Genomic DNA, 16745 nt, shown 5'->3' on the forward strand with positions numbered 1-16745 from the left:
TTGTTTTTGTTTTTGTTTTGAGACAGAGTTTTGCTCTTGTTATCCAGGCTGGAGTGCAGTGACTCAATCTTGGCTCACTGCAACCTCCACCTCCCAGGTTTAAGCGATTCTCCTGCCTCAGCCTCCCAAGTAGCTAGGACTACAGATGTGCACCACCACACCTGGCTAATTTTTTGTATTTTTTTTTTTTAGTAGAGACAGGGTTTCACCATGTTGGCCAGGGTGGTCTTGAATTCCTGATCTGAAGTGACCCACCCACCTCAGCCTCCCAAAGTGCTGGGATTACAGGCATGAGTCACTGTGCCAAGCCGATATTTCTCTTCTGATAAGACTCTTGTTTGCCTTTTTTTTTAGGTGCATGAACAATTCGGTTCATATTTATTTTCATATCATGTTGATATTTCCCAAAGCAATAATATAATATTAAGAAGCAATATATCACGTTTTATTGACATTTGCTTCCTTGTAATGATCCATGAAACTGTTTTCCAAAAGTTATCTAGAATGCGTTGTTTGTTTCCTTAAGGCCTACAGCGCCTTGTATTCCCAGGCACTTTCCCATCCAGGTACTAATGAGGCCTCACCCTGCGTAGCTTCTGAGGTCAGACAGGATTGGGTGCGTTCGGAGTGTATGGCTGTAGACAAGAGGGTTTTGAGATACTAGATGTAATCAAGGGCTTTAACTAGACAGCTTGATCTTCAAGTTACAGTACAGTTAGATGCCAAGGAATATTGCATGTATAGCATGAATGGAGGAAAAATATGATCTGAGATGAACACCAAAATCAAGAGACAGGGAGGGAGGGGCAGGCCAGAACGGGTTCCGTAGTTGGCTCCCAGTTTTTGTTGGTGAGGAAGAGTTGATCAGACTAAAAAGTCATCTTCTCTGGTTCAGATATGATCACTCACTTCCTTAGCCTGCTTGTTCTCACCTGGAACCATTTGGTTCTTCCCTTGAGTCAGGGGTTGAGGAGCAAAAAGGAGGAAACTGCTAGAGACTGAGATCAACGCATACTCTGAAAACAGCTTATTTGGCAAGGAAACCTCCTGGACTCAGCACCCCAGCAACAGCCCCTTTGCTGAAGCACCCTGAGCATTGAGAGTGCTTGTGTTTTCTAGCTGCGGTTGGATTTCTCACGATATCCAGTGTTATCTCCATGTCTGCCCCTTTCTTCCTGGGGAAGATCATCGATGTCATCTATACCAACCCCACTGTGGACTACAGCGACAACCTGACCCGCCTCTGCCTTGGGCTCAGTGGTGTGTTTCTATGTGGTGCTGCCGCCAATGCCATTCGTGTCTACCTCATGCAAACTTCAGGTAACAGTCTCTCCTCTCAGGGATGTGAGTCATCCTGAAGAAGATGTAGAGTCCTGTGGGTTTGTTCGGTCTCAAATCTCATGTGCTCCAGGCTCCATTCTCTTCCTCTCTTCCTGGCATCCCGTTAAGTGGGGATAGAGCCCAATGACTGCCCAGATGTTGGAGGTACAGATTATTTTAGATCAAGCACTGTTCTCAACTCTTCTTTTACAGTTGAAGTTGAGCTGTAAGGGCAACAATGTTGGTCTTACGGGAGGTTTGGAAATAAGCCCCTCAGGCTGGGTGCGGTGGATCACGCCTGTAATCTCAGCACTTTGGGAGGCCGAGGCAGGTGGATCACGAGGTCAGGAGTTTGAGACCAGCCTAGCCAACATGGTGAAACCCCGACTCTACTAAAAATACAAAAATTACCCAGGCGTGGTGGCGTGCACCTGTAATCTCAGCTACTTCAGGAGGCTGAGGCAGGAGACTCACTTGAACCCAGGACGCGGAGCTTGCAGTAAGCCCAGATCACACCACTGCTGGGGGTCCTGCAGCCTGGGGGACACAGCGAGACTCCATCTCAAAAAAAAAAAAAAAAGAAAGGAAAAAAGAAAATGAGGCCCCTGGCCGTGAAGCTGGACTTCTGAGGCTTCCTGAACGCTTCAGAAACCCATTTACATGCCCCATGCTTGTGTTTCTCCTTAAGTAGCAGCTGGGATGATAACTTTGTTAGTATTTCTGTAAAGAGATCTCCTTGGTACAGGCAGGTCACTGCCACAATAATGAGAGAACCCGGGACACCAACTGGAAGTTGGTTGCTCTCCATTTAACTCTGTGGATGATTAACCGTTCTTGCCATTTAAAGGTTCAATACGGGAAAAGGTTTCCAGGGAGGAACAAAATGAGCTTTTGGAAGTTAATGTAATAAAACTTCTTTGTAAATAATACCTTAAAAAACTCTCGGCCAAATGTGATGGTTCATACCTGTAATCCTAGCACTTTGGGAGGCTGAGGCAGGAGGATTGCTTGAGCCCATGAGTTTGAGATAAGCCTGAGCCACATAGCAAGACTCCGTCTGTACTAAAAATAAATTAAGCTGGGTGTAGTGGCAGACGTCTGTAGTTTCAGCTACCCAGGAGGCTGAGGTGGGAGGATGGCTTGAGCCACAAGGTTGAAGCTATAGTGAACTATGATCGTGCCACTGCATTCAAGCCTGGGTGATAGAGCAAGACCCAGTCTCTTAAAAAAAAAAAAAAAAAAAAAAGTAAAAATAAAAAAAGCCTCTGAGTCATGTTATATTTATTTTATTCCTATATCCTCTCACTAGCCCCCACAGTCTGTAGTTAATAAGAGAAAAGTGCTGTTAGTAGTGCATGACAGTTAATGTGCCTGGTTTGGGAAAGGCTCTTTCTCCCCATGGGATACAGTGCAGCAGACACGCTCAGAGGCTGCATTGCTCAGAAGGGTTACAACTCCAGGCCAAGCTGCTGCACAGGAGGTGGCTGTCCCATAATGGTAATGGATGTCTTTACCCCTGGTGAGCCTGTTCGTGTTTGCTTTTGCAGGTCAGCGCATTGTGAATAGGCTGAGAACTTCGTTATTCTCCTCCATCCTGAGGCAGGAGGTTGCTTTCTTTGACAAGACTCGCACAGGAGAATTGATTAACCGCCTCTCATCAGACACTGAACTCCTGGGGCGCTCAGTGACTGAAAACCTCTCAGATGGGCTCAGGGCCGGGGCCCAGGCTTCTGTAGGCATCAGCATGATGGTATGTTGGTCTGGGTTCCCCTTGGTACCTTCCTGCCAGGGCTTGGCTTGCACCAGGCCTCTCAAGTGTGAGATGAGCTCAAGGTGAGCGATTCGCATCATTCTGTAAGTGCCTAGAGCCAAAAGTGCTATTGCAGAGGCTGCTGGAACATGGGGATTGCCTCTACCTGCATGGCCTCTTGTACCTTCATTTCTCCAGAATGAGTGATTATCTGGAAAATGGACTCTTGTGTTACTGCTGGGTATTCTGAGACGTGTGAACCCGGGGTATTATGGCAGAAAAGAGCATCAGGTAGAAGGAGCACTGGGTACTACCCTGTGGGTGGCGCCAAGCAGTGACTAAATTCCATTCCTCTGTGTGTGTAAGTCGAACTGTGCTCTTTTAAGGGGAGAGCTCTTCACTCCCACGGCCTTTTTTCCTTTTCTTAACTGAGTGGCTTGTGCCTGTCCTGTCTGCTTGCCTTACCTCTCCAACCAGTATTTCTATTTAGCCCAGTGCTGCAGGTCGGTAGAGAGGCAATGCAAGCCACATATGTGATTTTGATGTTTCAGTAGCCACATTTAAAAAAGCAAAAAAGCCAATCAGATTAATTTTATTTTTTTAATTTTATTTTTTTTTTAGAGACAGAGTGTTACTCTGTTACCCAGGCTGGAGTACAGTGGCAAGATCATAGCTCCCTGCAGTCATAAACTCCTGGACTCAAGTGATTCTCCTACCTCAGTCTCCCAAGTATCTGGGACTACAGGCACACACCACCAAGTCTGGCTAATTTAAAAAATACATATATATTTTTTGTAGAGGCAGGATCTCTTTATGTTGCCCAGGCTGGTCTCCAACTCTTGGCCTCAAGTGATCCTCCTGCCTCGGCCTCCCAAAGTGCTGGGATTACAGGCTTGAGCCACCATATCTGGCTGAGATTAATTTTAATAATGTTTTGTTTAAGCCAGTATAAACAAATTATTGTCATCTCAACATGTAATTAATACCAAAATTATTAATGAAGTATTTTATATTATTTCTTTCATATTATAGTTGACCCTTGAACAATGCAGGGGTTGGGACACTGAACCCCACACAGTCAAAAATCAAAGTATAACTTTTGACTCCCCAAAAACTTAACTACTAGTAGCCTACTGTTGACCAGAAGCCTTACTGATAACATAAACAGTCAATTACCATGTATTTGGTATGTTATATGTATTATATACTATGTTCTTACAACAGAATAAGCTAGATAAAAGGAAGTGTTATTAAGAAAATCATAAGGAAGGTAAAATATTTATTAAGTGGAAGTGGATCGTCATAAAAGTTTGTTTTGTTTTTTTTTTGAGACAGAGTCTTGCACTGTCGTCCAGGCTGGAGTGCAATGGCGGGATCTTGGCTCACTGCAAACTCCGCCTCCCGGATTCAAGTGATTCTCCTGCCTCAGCCTCCCGAGTAGCTGGGATTATAGGCGCCTGCCACCACACCTCGCTAATTTTTTTGTATTTTTAGTAGAGATGGGGTTTCACTATGTTGGCCAGGCTGGTCTTGAACTCCTGACCTCGTGATCTGCCCACCTTGGCCTCCCAAAGTGCTGGGATTACAGGCGTGAGCCACCGTTCCTGGCCCATCATAAAAGTGTTTATCCTCATTGTCTTCACACTAAGTAGACTGAGAAGAGGAAGAAAAGTTGTTCTTGCTGTCTCAGGGGTGGCAGAGATGGAAGAAAATCTATGTTTAAGTTGACCCATGCAGTTCAAACCTATGTTGTTCAAAGGTCAACTGCATTTCCAAATCTGGTGTGTATTCTCTACTTATGGAGCATCTTAATTCAGATGCTAAATTTTCATTGAAAGTACTTGATCTATATTTAGATTTTATAAAATGTACAATTGAAAAAGTAGTTTGACATACTCAGTTTTTCCAGACATACTTAATAGTTTGCCAGTAACTGAATGGAGTATAGGCTTTTAAATTTTTTTTTTTTTTGAGGTGGAGTCTCGCTCTGTCGCCCGGACTGGAGTGCAGTGGCCGGATCTCAGCTCACTGCAAGCTCCGCCTCCTGGGTTTACGCCATTCTCCTGCCTCAGCCTCCCGAGTAGCTGGGACTACAGGTGCCCGCCACCTCGCCCGGCTAGTTTTTGTATTTTTAGTAGAGACGGGGTTTCACTGTGTTAGCCAGGATGGTCTCGATCTCCTGACCTCGTCATCCGCCTGTCTCGGCCTCCCAAAGTGCTGGGATTACAGGCTTGAGCCACCGCGCCCGGCCGGCTTTTAAATTTTAATTAAACCTAAATACAATTAAAACTTCAGTGTCTCAGTCATACCTGCCACATTTCAAGTTTCCAGTGGCCATGTAAGGCTGTCGTTTTGGGCAGTGCAGTTCTAGACCTGTGGAATAAGAACTGTAAATAATCCTTTCTTGCAAGTGGAAAAGCTTGGATTTTGTCCTTTGTGTCCCATGAAGCACTCAGTTCAGAGAGGAAGGTTGTGTTGCCTATTAGATCTGACTTACGGAATGAAAAACAGCTTTGAAAACTCATGATTTTCCAGCTAAGAGAGAAGCAAACCTCTGGAAGAGGACCCTTCCTGCACTAACATGCCGTTTTCCAAATATGAATAGTTTGGGGGATCAGGAAGAGTTCAAGCTGGGAAAAAATCACTTGGGGTGCTTTTCGTAACAAGGAAAGGGAATTCAGTGTAGGATCAGATGAGCAATTCAAAGGGGTCTGTTTGGGCTGCCATAATAATACCACAGACTGGGTGGCTGAAACAAAAGAAATGTATTTCTCACAGTTCTGGAGGTTGGAAGTCCAGGATCAAGGTATTAGCAAAATAGCTTCATTCTGAGGCTTCTTCTCTTGGCTTGTAGGCAGCTGCCATCTTGCCATGTGCTCACATAGTGGAGAGAGAGTGTGCTCTAGAGTGTCTCTTATAAGGACACTAATCCTGTTGGATTGTGGCCCCACACTTATGACCTCATTTAACCTTAGTTACTTTCTTAGAGGCCCCATCTCCAAATATAGCCATGCTGGGGGTTAAGGCTTCAACACATGAATTTCAGGGGGAAACATTCAGTCTATAAAAGGGCCTCAGGAAGTGGCTTCACTTAGCATCTGATCTTTGGCTCTAGAGGATCAGAAATGTGACTTTGTTTCTCCTGCACAAACTCATGGACCTGACATAGGAGACGTCCAATTATGAGAACCTGATACTGTGTATGCCATACTGCCAATTTATCAATTTACATAGTGGGCCTTCCTACTATTAAGTTTCTGCTATTCCAATTTTGTGTGTGTGTGTGTGTGTGAGACAAGGTCTCACTCTGGTGCCTAGGCTGTAGTGCAGTGGTGTCATCTTGGCTCACTGCACTCTCCACCTCCCGAGCTCTAGCAGTCCTCCCACGTCAGCCTCCCGAGTAGCTGGAACTACAGGCGTGCACCACCATGCCCGGCTAATTTTTGTATTTTTTTCTATACAGACAGTGTCTCACCATGTTGCCCAGCCCACTGGTTTTGAACTCCTGGGCTCAAACGATCCACCCACCTCAGCCTCCTGAAATGCTAGGATTACAGTCGTGAGCCCCCATGCCTAGCCCATTTCTGCTATTCAAAACACTTCATTATGGTGCCAGGACCCTGTATTAGTCATCAGAAGGTTTTTTGGGTTTGTTTTGTTTTGTTTTGTTTTGTTTTGTTTGAGACAGAGTCTTGCTCTGGCTGGATCTCAGCTCACTGTAAGCTCCGCCTCCTGGGTTCAGGCCATTCTTCTGCCTCAGCCTCCCGAGTAGCTGGGACTACAGGCGCCCGCCACCTCGCCCGGCTAGTTTTTTACGTTTTTTAGTAGAGACGGGGTTTCACCGTGTTAGCCAGGGTGGTCTCGATCTCCTGACCTCGTGATCCGCTCATCTCGGCCTCCCAAAGTGCTGGGATTACAGGCTTGAGCCACCGCACCTGGCCAGAAGGTTTTTCATTAAGTATGGAACCACAGTGAAGGAAGGGGGTGGTTCTGGGACAGTTCTAGGAGAATCTTGATGAACTGTGCCTGCCCCACACAGAGGACACCTGTCCAGTTGGTTCATTTGACATCAGTGTGTTCAGGCCCCAGAAGTGTTAGACCTGTCCTGTTGGTCTCATGTCCTGATGGTGACCATCAGAGATATGATTATGCTCCCCGAGGCTCACCCCAGGTGTCCTGATGGACTTGTCTTCTCAGGGTGGGACATTTGTGTACACATCTGCTTGCTCCTCTGTGAAGGTGCCAACCTCCTTTCTGCCTCAGGGTCTTTATGCAATGGCTCTTCCCTCTTGGTGGAGAGGTCTTCCAAGATCATGTTACATCTGAAGTGATACTTTCTCTCTCTTATACTTGTCTATTATCTAAGTCTCATCTCTTCTTTCTTGCATGACAACTCTGTGAGGGTTGGTTATCTCCCAGGTGCCTGGAATAGTGCTTGCACTCAGTAACATAGGCACTCAGTAACAACTTGTTGAATGAGTAAATGAATGAGTGAATGATTGGTTGATCCATCCACTTACATTTCAGTTTGCAGCTTTTTGTTAGTATTATTTAGCCTTGTACTGATTATACTATATTCTGTGCAAATGAGATATGGTAGATTTTAGTAATTTGTCAAAGAGATGCTAGTACTATTGAAAGTACAGTCACCAAATTGCAAGGTTGACAGGGAAACCCTCTGTTACTTACTTCTAGAAGTTAGGTTATTCTTTCAGCAATTCCAGTTGCTAGAAGCTTCTCGGTATGTTGAGCCCAGATCCATCCTGCAGACTTCAGTCCACTGAGCCATGAAAGCAGCTTTAATTCTTCTTCGACTTGTTGGTTGTGCCCTCCAAGTCCTCTGTTGACTGTTTGTCATGCAATGTGTGGTTTTTGTTTTTGTTTTTGTTTTGAGACAGAGTTTTGCTCTTGTTATCTAGGCTGGAGTGCAGTGACTCAATCTTGGCTCACTGCAACCTCCACCTCCCGGGTTCAAGCAATTCTCCTGCCTCAGCCTGCCGAGTACCTGGGATTACAGGCATGCACCCCAACACCCAGCTAATTTTTGTATTTTTAGTAGAGACGGGGTTTCACCATGTTGGTCAGACTGGTCTCGAACTCCTGACCTCAGGTGATCCGCCTGCCTTGGCCTCCCAAAGTACTGAGATTACAGGCGTGAGCCACTGCACCCTACCCAGTGTGAGGTTTTTTGGTAACTTCAGCATCTTGGTCATTTTGATGGGACGTGTTGCTCTGGTTGTTCAGTGCCTGCAGGTGGTTCAGACCTGAATATACAACTCCTGATATGGTCTGGAGTGTGGAGCAGAACGGGCCTCTGCCACACTCATCCTGTCTCTTCCCACTCTGTTGTTAAACAGCATGGTCTGATCTAGTATTGGCCTGAGGATTCTTTCTTCAGCAATTGCTTGTCACATTTCTTCTGTGTGGCATGCTGAATATTTTGTGAAGAATAAAGATGTCTGAAAAATTCTACCCAAACAGGATGTAACAACTTGGGGACGGTACCTTCAAGCCTGCTGTTAATTTAAACACACTCACACACACACAGACACACCCCTACACACACTGCCCTATCGTAGGTAATGAGAATGTCTTGCCACCCTATGTAACAAACACCTCTCAATTTTTTTTGTTTTTGACAGTTTTTTATCTCACCTAATCTGGCCACCTTTGTCTTGAGCGTGGTGCCTCCAGTGTCAATCATTGCTGTAATTTATGGACGATATCTACGGAAACTGACCAAAGTCACCCAGGATTCCCTGGCACAAGCCACTCAGGTAAAAGCCCCTTCTCATCCGCGTGGTTTCCAGCAGAATGGGGTCACGGCCAGGATCCTAGATGGCAGATCCTAAGGGATGTGCTTAGGTTTTTCAATAAAGTGCCTTCCTTTCCTTTCATTAGAAATTACCCCAAGATCCCAGAAACTTAAACTACTCTGTTTTCTAGACTAGGTTTCTACCCATATCTCAAAGTAGATCCAACTCGACTAAACATTTTGTGGAGTCCTCACTTCTTACTATCACTATTTCTTTTCCTTTCCTTTTCCTTTCCTTTCTTCTTATTTTTTGAGACAGGGTACATGAGAAAAGTCTTTTTCATGCACTCTAGGCTAGAGTGCAGTGGTACAATCACAGCTCAGTGAAGCTTTAGCCTCCCAGGCTCAAGTGATCCTCCCACCCCAGCCTCCTCAGTAGCTGGGACTATAGCCACATGCCACCATGCCCACTGATTTTTAAAATTTTTTGTAGAAACAGGGTCTTACTGTGTTGCCCAGGCTGGTTTCAAATTCCTGGGCTCAAGCGATCCTCCCACCTCAGCCTCCTGGAATGCTGAGATTACAGGCGTGAACCACCATACCTAGCCACTATCACTATTTGTTATGGGACAAAGCAGTTAATCAGGTTTTGAAAATAGTTACTAGATAACACTGTGTTTCATTAATTTAATAAATCTGGCTTTGCAATGCTGTGCAATGTTATCTTTTCAAAAATTAAAAATGGCCCGGTGCAGCGGCTCGTGTCTATAATCCCAGCACCTTGGGAGGCCAAGTCGGGTGGATCACTTGAGGTCAGAAGTTTCAAACCAGCCAGCGTGGAGAAACCTTGTTCCTACTAAAAATACAAAAATTAGCTGGATGCGCTGGTTCCTGCCTGTAATCCCAGCTACTTGGGAGACTGAGACAAGGAGAATTTTGAACCCGGGAGGCAGAGGTTGCAGTGAGCCAAGATTGTGCCATTGCACTCCAGCCTGGGTGACAAGAGTGAAACTCCGTTCCAAAAAAAAAAAGAAAAATTAAAAATAACCATTATACTTTCACAGTACAAAAACCATGCATGGGGCTGGGTGCAGTGGCTCATGCCTATAATCCCAGCACTTCGGGAGGCCGAGGCAGGCAGATCACAAGGTCAGGAGATAGAGAACGTCCTGGCTCACATGGTGAAACCCCGTCTCTACTAAAAATACAAAAAATTAGCTGGGTGTGGCGGCAGGCACCTGTGGTCCCAGCTACTCGGGATGCTAAGGCAGGAGAATGGTGTGAGCCTGGAAGGCGGAGCTTGCAGTGAGCCGAGATTGAGCCACTGCACTCCAGCCTGGGTGACAGGGCGAGACTCCGTCTCAAAAAAACACAAAAAAAACCATGCATGTTTATTGTTGAAAAATTTGAAAATAGAAAACAAAAATACGCATAATCCTGTCTTTTAGAACTAACATTATTAATATTTTGGAGTCTGTCTTTTTCTCTGCATAAAAATGTATTTCTGCATCTACATATGCTCCTATTTTTCTGTCTATATATATGATATGTTTAGGTATAGTTTTTTTCCCCCAAAACTAGGATTGCTCTGTGTACTCTGCTGTCACTCTTTTTTGACTTAGTCATGTATCAAGAGTGGTTTTCCATTGATAGTGTCTTTTAGGGAGTTCTCACTTCTTACTATCACTATTTCTTTTCTTTTCTTTTTAATAAATAAATAAATGAAATGAGAACCACATTTTATTTTTGCTTCTAGAAGCTCTTGAAATATGACCCTTCTCCTCCTGAAATGTATTTATTATTCTCCCAGCTAGCTGAGGAACGTATTGGAAATGTAAGAACTGTTCGAGCTTTTGGGAAAGAAATGACTGAAAGAGAGAAATATGCCAGCAAAGTGGACTATGTGATGCAGTTAGCAAGGAAAGAGGCATTCGCTCGGGCTGGCTTCTTTGGAGCAGTAAGTAGATAATTTTGGAAAAAGTGAAAGTGGCAGATGTTAGAATGGTGAGAGTTTTATTCTGTGGTGTTCAGCATAAGTAGAAAATGATTTTAACTTTTAAAATTTTAGTCTTAATTTCAAGGCTGAGAATGACTTTCTTTAAAATATTTTTGTGAAAAAGGAAGAAACAAGTAAATGTCCTTAGAGAAAAGTCAGTGCATGGTGCGATCGGGCAGGGATTATTTGTGCGGTGCAGGCCAGCGGCATCGGCTTTGCCTGGGCCCTGGTCAGCCTCGCTGAGACTCAGCTCCATCGCAGATCTGCTGGGTAGGAAACTGGGGCCAGCAATCTGTTTAACAGGCCTTCTGGGTCATTCTCATGCCAGCAAAGTCTGAGAATTAACCAAAATCACCTCAATGTGTTTCAAGAAAGAAGTATAAAAAATCAATCACAATGCACTCAAATAGGACAATTCAAGATATGTGTAAACTGAAAAGAACGTCAAAGACAATTCCATCATTGCTATGATTAACAGATAAGGATCAGCGGCCTGGAGAAGGCTGCCCCTATGCCTAAGACAACCACACATGCAACCAAGGTAAAAGCCGGCCACAGATACAGGAGGCCAGCTCCTCAGGCTTGTGTCCTTGCCCACAACATCTCATTGTATTATATAAACCCACGTAGTAGATATTTATTTGTTTCCTCTGGTTAGGGAAGGAACCTTTAGTATTACTTTTATCCTTTGCAAACTGAGTAGATGGGATAAAATCGGGATCTGATGGGAGACAGCTTATTGGTTTTCATGGCGATTAGATTGTTTTCTTCATTATTGCAATATTACAAAACCATTTTTAATTTGAAACTCAGGTGAAATTAATATTTTGGAAAAATCTTGCTGTGACAGTTGAATGAAAAAGGTACATTACAGGCTGTGCTCACGCTTTTTGCATTCTGGGTCCTTGATCCCCACCTGACTTCTGTGTTTTGTTCATTCGACAGACTGGGCTCTCCGGAAACCTGATTGTGCTTTCTGTCCTGTACAAAGGAGGGCTGCTGATGGGCAGTGCCCACATGACTGTGGGTGAACTCTCTTCCTTCCTAATGTATGCTTTCTGGGTTGGAATAAGCATTGGAGGTAAATAATTTAAATAGGCTTGGGGTGTTACAAATTGAAAATCAGAGCATCATTTCTGAAATAGAAACTGAAATTTCACATTACTTCAATTAACTTCGACTGAAAAAACATTTCCTAGAATGTTATTATTCCAACTGGGCTTTTAAAGAAGTAAAATGAGTGTGACCCTCCGCAGCAGACAAGCAAACACCTCCTTGGTTGGGAAATTTGGGGATCTTTGCAGGCCTCAGCATTGCTCTGGAGTGGTATTTCCCAACCTGTGTCTTCAGACTGTTGGTTCACTTGCTCACAGGTGCAGGCAGGAGGAGGATAGCACTGAGCACGTGTGGACACAGAAACCCATAGTCCCGTGTTAGTGATGGTCTCGTGATTAGCAAATCAGTGGAGAATAACATTCCTTTTGTACAAAGTCAACCATATTCAAAACTAATGAGCAATCAAAAAATATTTATAAATTATCAAGTGCATGAAACAGAGTTGCTTGCTTTTATTAAGACCGTCAGAGTTCAGCTTTTATTTTTCATTCCCGGATGAAGGAAAGCAGGAATGCATCCCCAGTCAACCTGGGACAAATGATTTCCTAGTTTTTGTTTTCCTTCTTGTCTTTGAAACTCAAGATGGAAAGGTCAGGTAAGTAGCTTAAGGTCTGATTAATGGAATATTGTCAGGTATCCTATGGTGTTGCTTCAACCAGAGGGTTTTATTTTCAGGGTTTTTTGTCTAATTGTTGAAGGTAGAGGCATTTCTGTAGACATCTGCAGGCAAGTGAAGATTTTTTTCTGGAATGATATTTTCAGAGACCCCTGAAAAAAGCATTTTAGTTCTGCTGGCTGGTCTTAAATAAAAACTGATTAAGATGTTTTGGGGTGCTGGATGGTTTGGGAAGCGAGAAGGCAGACTGGTTCAGGAGGACCCACAGACAGTATGTAGCTCTTCCCTCTCCATTTCTTGGATTAAGCCTGCTGGGCTGGAGGTTTCACACCCTGTTATAGTCCTGTTCCCTTAGGTCTTCTGTCCTCCTTCAAGTGGACTACCTACCCCACTTCCCTTCTCCCTGGCCTTTCTGTTCACATTCCAGATTTCCTCCCTGGCCTCCCCTCATCTTAGTGTTTTCTGCCACATTTGACATAATCTTTCTCAGCCCCTCCTCTTCCCTCCTCTGTACCACTTGGTGGCATGATAGAAGTTATTTCTGTTTGTGGTTGTTTTATTGTCCTCTCTATTCACAAGGGGCAAGTTCACAACTGTGTCTTGCACAGAATGGGTTGGAAAACAGTTCTAATCCATTGCTATGGTCAGTTACCACCACTGGTTATAGGAGGTGCTGCTAAGGCTTTGTCTACGTGCAGAGATTGGGTAATTTGGCTTTCTTAACCACAGGCTAGCCCACAACTCTGGTCAACTGTCTTGTTCAGGATCTGCCATCTGGTGCGAGGAGGGATGAAAGAAAATATGGGTAGGTCAGTGTATACCTGTTGCCACCGGTTCTTCCACATTTATAACGTAGATGCCTAAGGTGATAGGAATTTAATCCAGCAACTTGAATTAGCAGGTGAGAATTCTACCACTGAACCACCAATGCCCAACAACTTAAATTGGATTTTAAGTGCTTCTTTGTTTATTTAGAGACGGAGTCTCGCTTTGTCGCCCAGGCTGGAGTAGTACAGTGGCATGATCTCGGCTCACTGCAACCTCTGCCTCTTGGATTCAAGCAATTGTCCTGCCTCAGCCTTCTGAGTAGCTGGGACTACAGGCACATGCTGCCACACCTGGCTAATTTTTTGAATTTTTTAGTAGAGACGGGGTTTCACCGTGTTGCCCAGGCTGGTCTTGAACTCCTGAACTTCGGCAATCCGCCCGCCTCAGACTCCCAAAGTACTGGGATTACAGGTGTGAGCCACAGCACCCAGCCGTGCTTTTATGTTTTTAAAGTAATTTTATACTTTTATAGAATCACTATCCAAAGTGATTCTGTAATAAATCTACAAAGCAAGAAATTCTATTTTATTTATTAAATAAGAATTTTTATTTTGATTTCGGCTTAGAAGGGCATACTAGGGGTAAAAACCCCAGTGATTCTAAGTACATTCTCTTCTAAGATAAAGTCAGAAGTACTGTATGAAGAAAAGCAAAACCTAACCATTTTCAACTTTACAATTCAGTGGTGTTTAGTACATTCACAATGCTGTGCAACCACTACCTCCATCTAGCTCTCAAACAATTTCATCACTGAAAAGAAAACCAATACTCATTAAGCAATCTATCTACATTACTTCCTCCTGCCAGCTCCTGGCAACCACAGTTTGCTTTCTGTCTTTATGTATTTACTTACTGTAGATATTTCATATAAAAGGAATCATACAATATATGTCCTTTTGTGCCTGGCGGCTTACACTTAGCATAATATTTTCAAAGTTCATCTACATTGTAGCACGTATCAGTAGGTCATTCCTTTTTTTTTTTTTCCACCAAGACAGAGGCTTGCTCTGTCACCCAGGCTGGAGTGCAGTAGTGCAGCCTTGACCTCCTGGGCTCAAGCAGTCCTCTCACCTCAGCCTCCTAAGTAGCTGGGATTTACAGGCATGTGCCGCCCTGCCTGGCTAGCTTTTGTATTTTCGTAGAGACAGAGTTTCACCATGTTTCCCAGGCTGGTCTTGAACTTCTGGGCTCAAGCAGTCTGCCCGCCTCTGCCTCCCAGAGTGTTGGGATGACAGGCATGAGCCACCACTACTGGACTAGTGGGTTGTTCCTTTTTATGGTTGAATGTTACATTGTAAAGAGAGATCACATTTTGTTTATCCAGGGCCATTGTGCTTTTGTTCTTCAGAGTCAAAGCTCTTTACTATGTTAAACTACTTTTTACTGTTTCCCTTTACTTCTTTTTTGTTTTGTTTTGTTTTGTTTTAGAGACAGGGTCTCACTCTGTCTCCAGGCAGGAGTGCAATGGCACAATCCTAGCCCACTGCAGCCTCGACCTCCTGGGCTCAAGTGATCCTTCTGCCTCAGCCTCCTGAGTGGCTAGGACTGCAGGCATACACAACCATACTCAGCTAATTATTTTTTTTGTAGAGACAGGGTCTCGCTATGTTGTGTTGCCCAGGCTGGTCTCAAACTCCTGGGCTCAAGTGATCCTCCTGCCTTGGCCTCTCGAAGTGCTGGGATTATAGGTGTGTACCACCATGCCCAGCCTTAATTTTTTCTTCTTCCTTTCTTCCCTCCCTCCCTTTTAAAAATGAATACCATTTTCAAAGTAGTTTTACGTTCATAGCAAAATTGTGTAGAGAAAGGGGTGCATACCCATGTCCCCATACACACACAGCCTCCCTATTAACATCCCCCGCAGAGTGGTACATTTGATACAATTAATGAATCTATAGCCGGGGGCAGTCACTCACTTCTGTAATCCCAGCATTTTGTGAGGCTGAGGCGGGCAGATCACTTGAGGCCAGGAGTTCGAGACCAGCCTGGCCAACATGGCAAAACCCTGTCTCTACTAAAAATACAAAAATTAGCAGTGTGTGGTGGTGCACGCCTGTAATCCCAGCTACTTGGGAGGCTGAGGCAGGAGAATTGCTTGAACCTGGGAGGTGGAGGTTGCAGTGAGCTGAGATTGTGCCACTGCACTCCAGCATGGGTGACAGAGTGAGACTCTGTCTCAAAAGAAAAAAAAAAAAAAAGCCTACATTGACACAGCATTACACCCAAAGTCCACAGTTTACATTAGGGTTCACTCTTGGTGTTACACATTCTATGGGTTTGGACAAATGCAAAATGACATGTATCCAACATTAGTGTACCATACAAAGTATTTTCACTGCCCCAAAGATGAATGAGCTCTGCTTATTCATCACCCTTCTGAAACCCCTGACAACCACTGATGGTTTTTACTGTTTCCATGGTTGTGCCTTTTCTAGAATGTCATATAGTTTTAATCATACAATATGTAGCATTTGATTGGCTCTTTTCATAGAAATATGCATTTAAGATTTCTCCATGTCTTTTTATGGCTCAATAGCTCATTTATTTTTAGCACTGAATAATATTCCATTGTGTGGATGTACAACAGTTTATTCATTCACCTACTAAAGGACACTTGGCTGCTTCTAAGTTTTGGCAATGATGAATAAAGCTGCTATAAACATCCATGTGTAGGTTTTTGTGTAGATAGAAGTTTTCAGCTCATTTAGGTAAATACCAAGGAGTACAACTGCTTGATTGGATGGTAAGAATGTGTTCAGCTTAGCGCAGTGACAGTATCATAGGCACTGAGGTTTATCCGAGGCATGATTATTGCTAATTGAAAACTTTTCCCAGTATCCTGCTGTGATGACTTGCAACGTAGTCAGCATTGGCAAGGTTTCTTTTTGTTTGTTTGTTTTATAAAGGGAGTCTCATTCTGTTGCCCAGGCTGGAGTGCAGTGGCACCATCTCGGCTCACTCCACCTCCCAGGTTCAAGGAATTCTTGTGCCTCAGCCTCCCAAATAGCTAGGATTACAGGCATCCGCCACCATGCCTGGCTTTTTTTTTTTTGAGATGGAGTCTCGCTCTGTCACACTGTCTAGAGTGTAGTGGCGCAGTCTTGGCCACTGCAACCTCCACTTCCTAGGTTCAAGCGATTCTCCAGCCTCAGCCTCCCGAGTAGCTGGGACTACAGTTGCGTGCCACCATGTCCAGCTGTTTTTTTTTTTTTTTTTGTATTTTTAGTAGAGAAGGGGTTTCACCATGTTGGCCAGGCTGGTTTCAAACTCTGACCTCAAGTGATCCACCCACCTCGGCCTCCGAAAGTCCTGGGATTACAGGCATGAGCCACCCACGCCTGGTCTAATTTTTGTATTTTTGTAT

At 44.2% G+C, this 16745-nt stretch overlaps 1 protein-coding gene across 1 annotated transcript in view; it reads left to right on the top strand.

Annotated features, from left to right (window-relative positions):
- Positions 1-197: 197 nt before the first annotated feature.
- The window catches only part of ABCB10 (ATP-binding cassette, sub-family B (MDR/TAP), member 10), a 34328-nt gene continuing 17780 nt past the window's right edge, over positions 198-16745 (top strand). The window contains exons 1-5 of the mRNA XM_011933329.1: positions 198-1320; positions 2868-3070; positions 8713-8847; positions 10636-10782; positions 11767-11902. Coding sequence (XP_011788719.1) covers positions 1158-1320; positions 2868-3070; positions 8713-8847; positions 10636-10782; positions 11767-11902 — 784 coding nt within the window. The 5' untranslated portion in view covers positions 198-1157. The remainder of the gene's footprint in view (positions 1321-2867; positions 3071-8712; positions 8848-10635; positions 10783-11766; positions 11903-16745) is intronic.

Source organism: Colobus angolensis, unplaced genomic scaffold, assembly GCF_000951035.1.
Source record: "Colobus angolensis palliatus isolate OR3802 unplaced genomic scaffold, Cang.pa_1.0 Scaffold126, whole genome shotgun sequence".
In the NCBI taxonomy this organism is placed as follows: Eukaryota; Metazoa; Chordata; class Mammalia; order Primates; family Cercopithecidae; genus Colobus; species Colobus angolensis.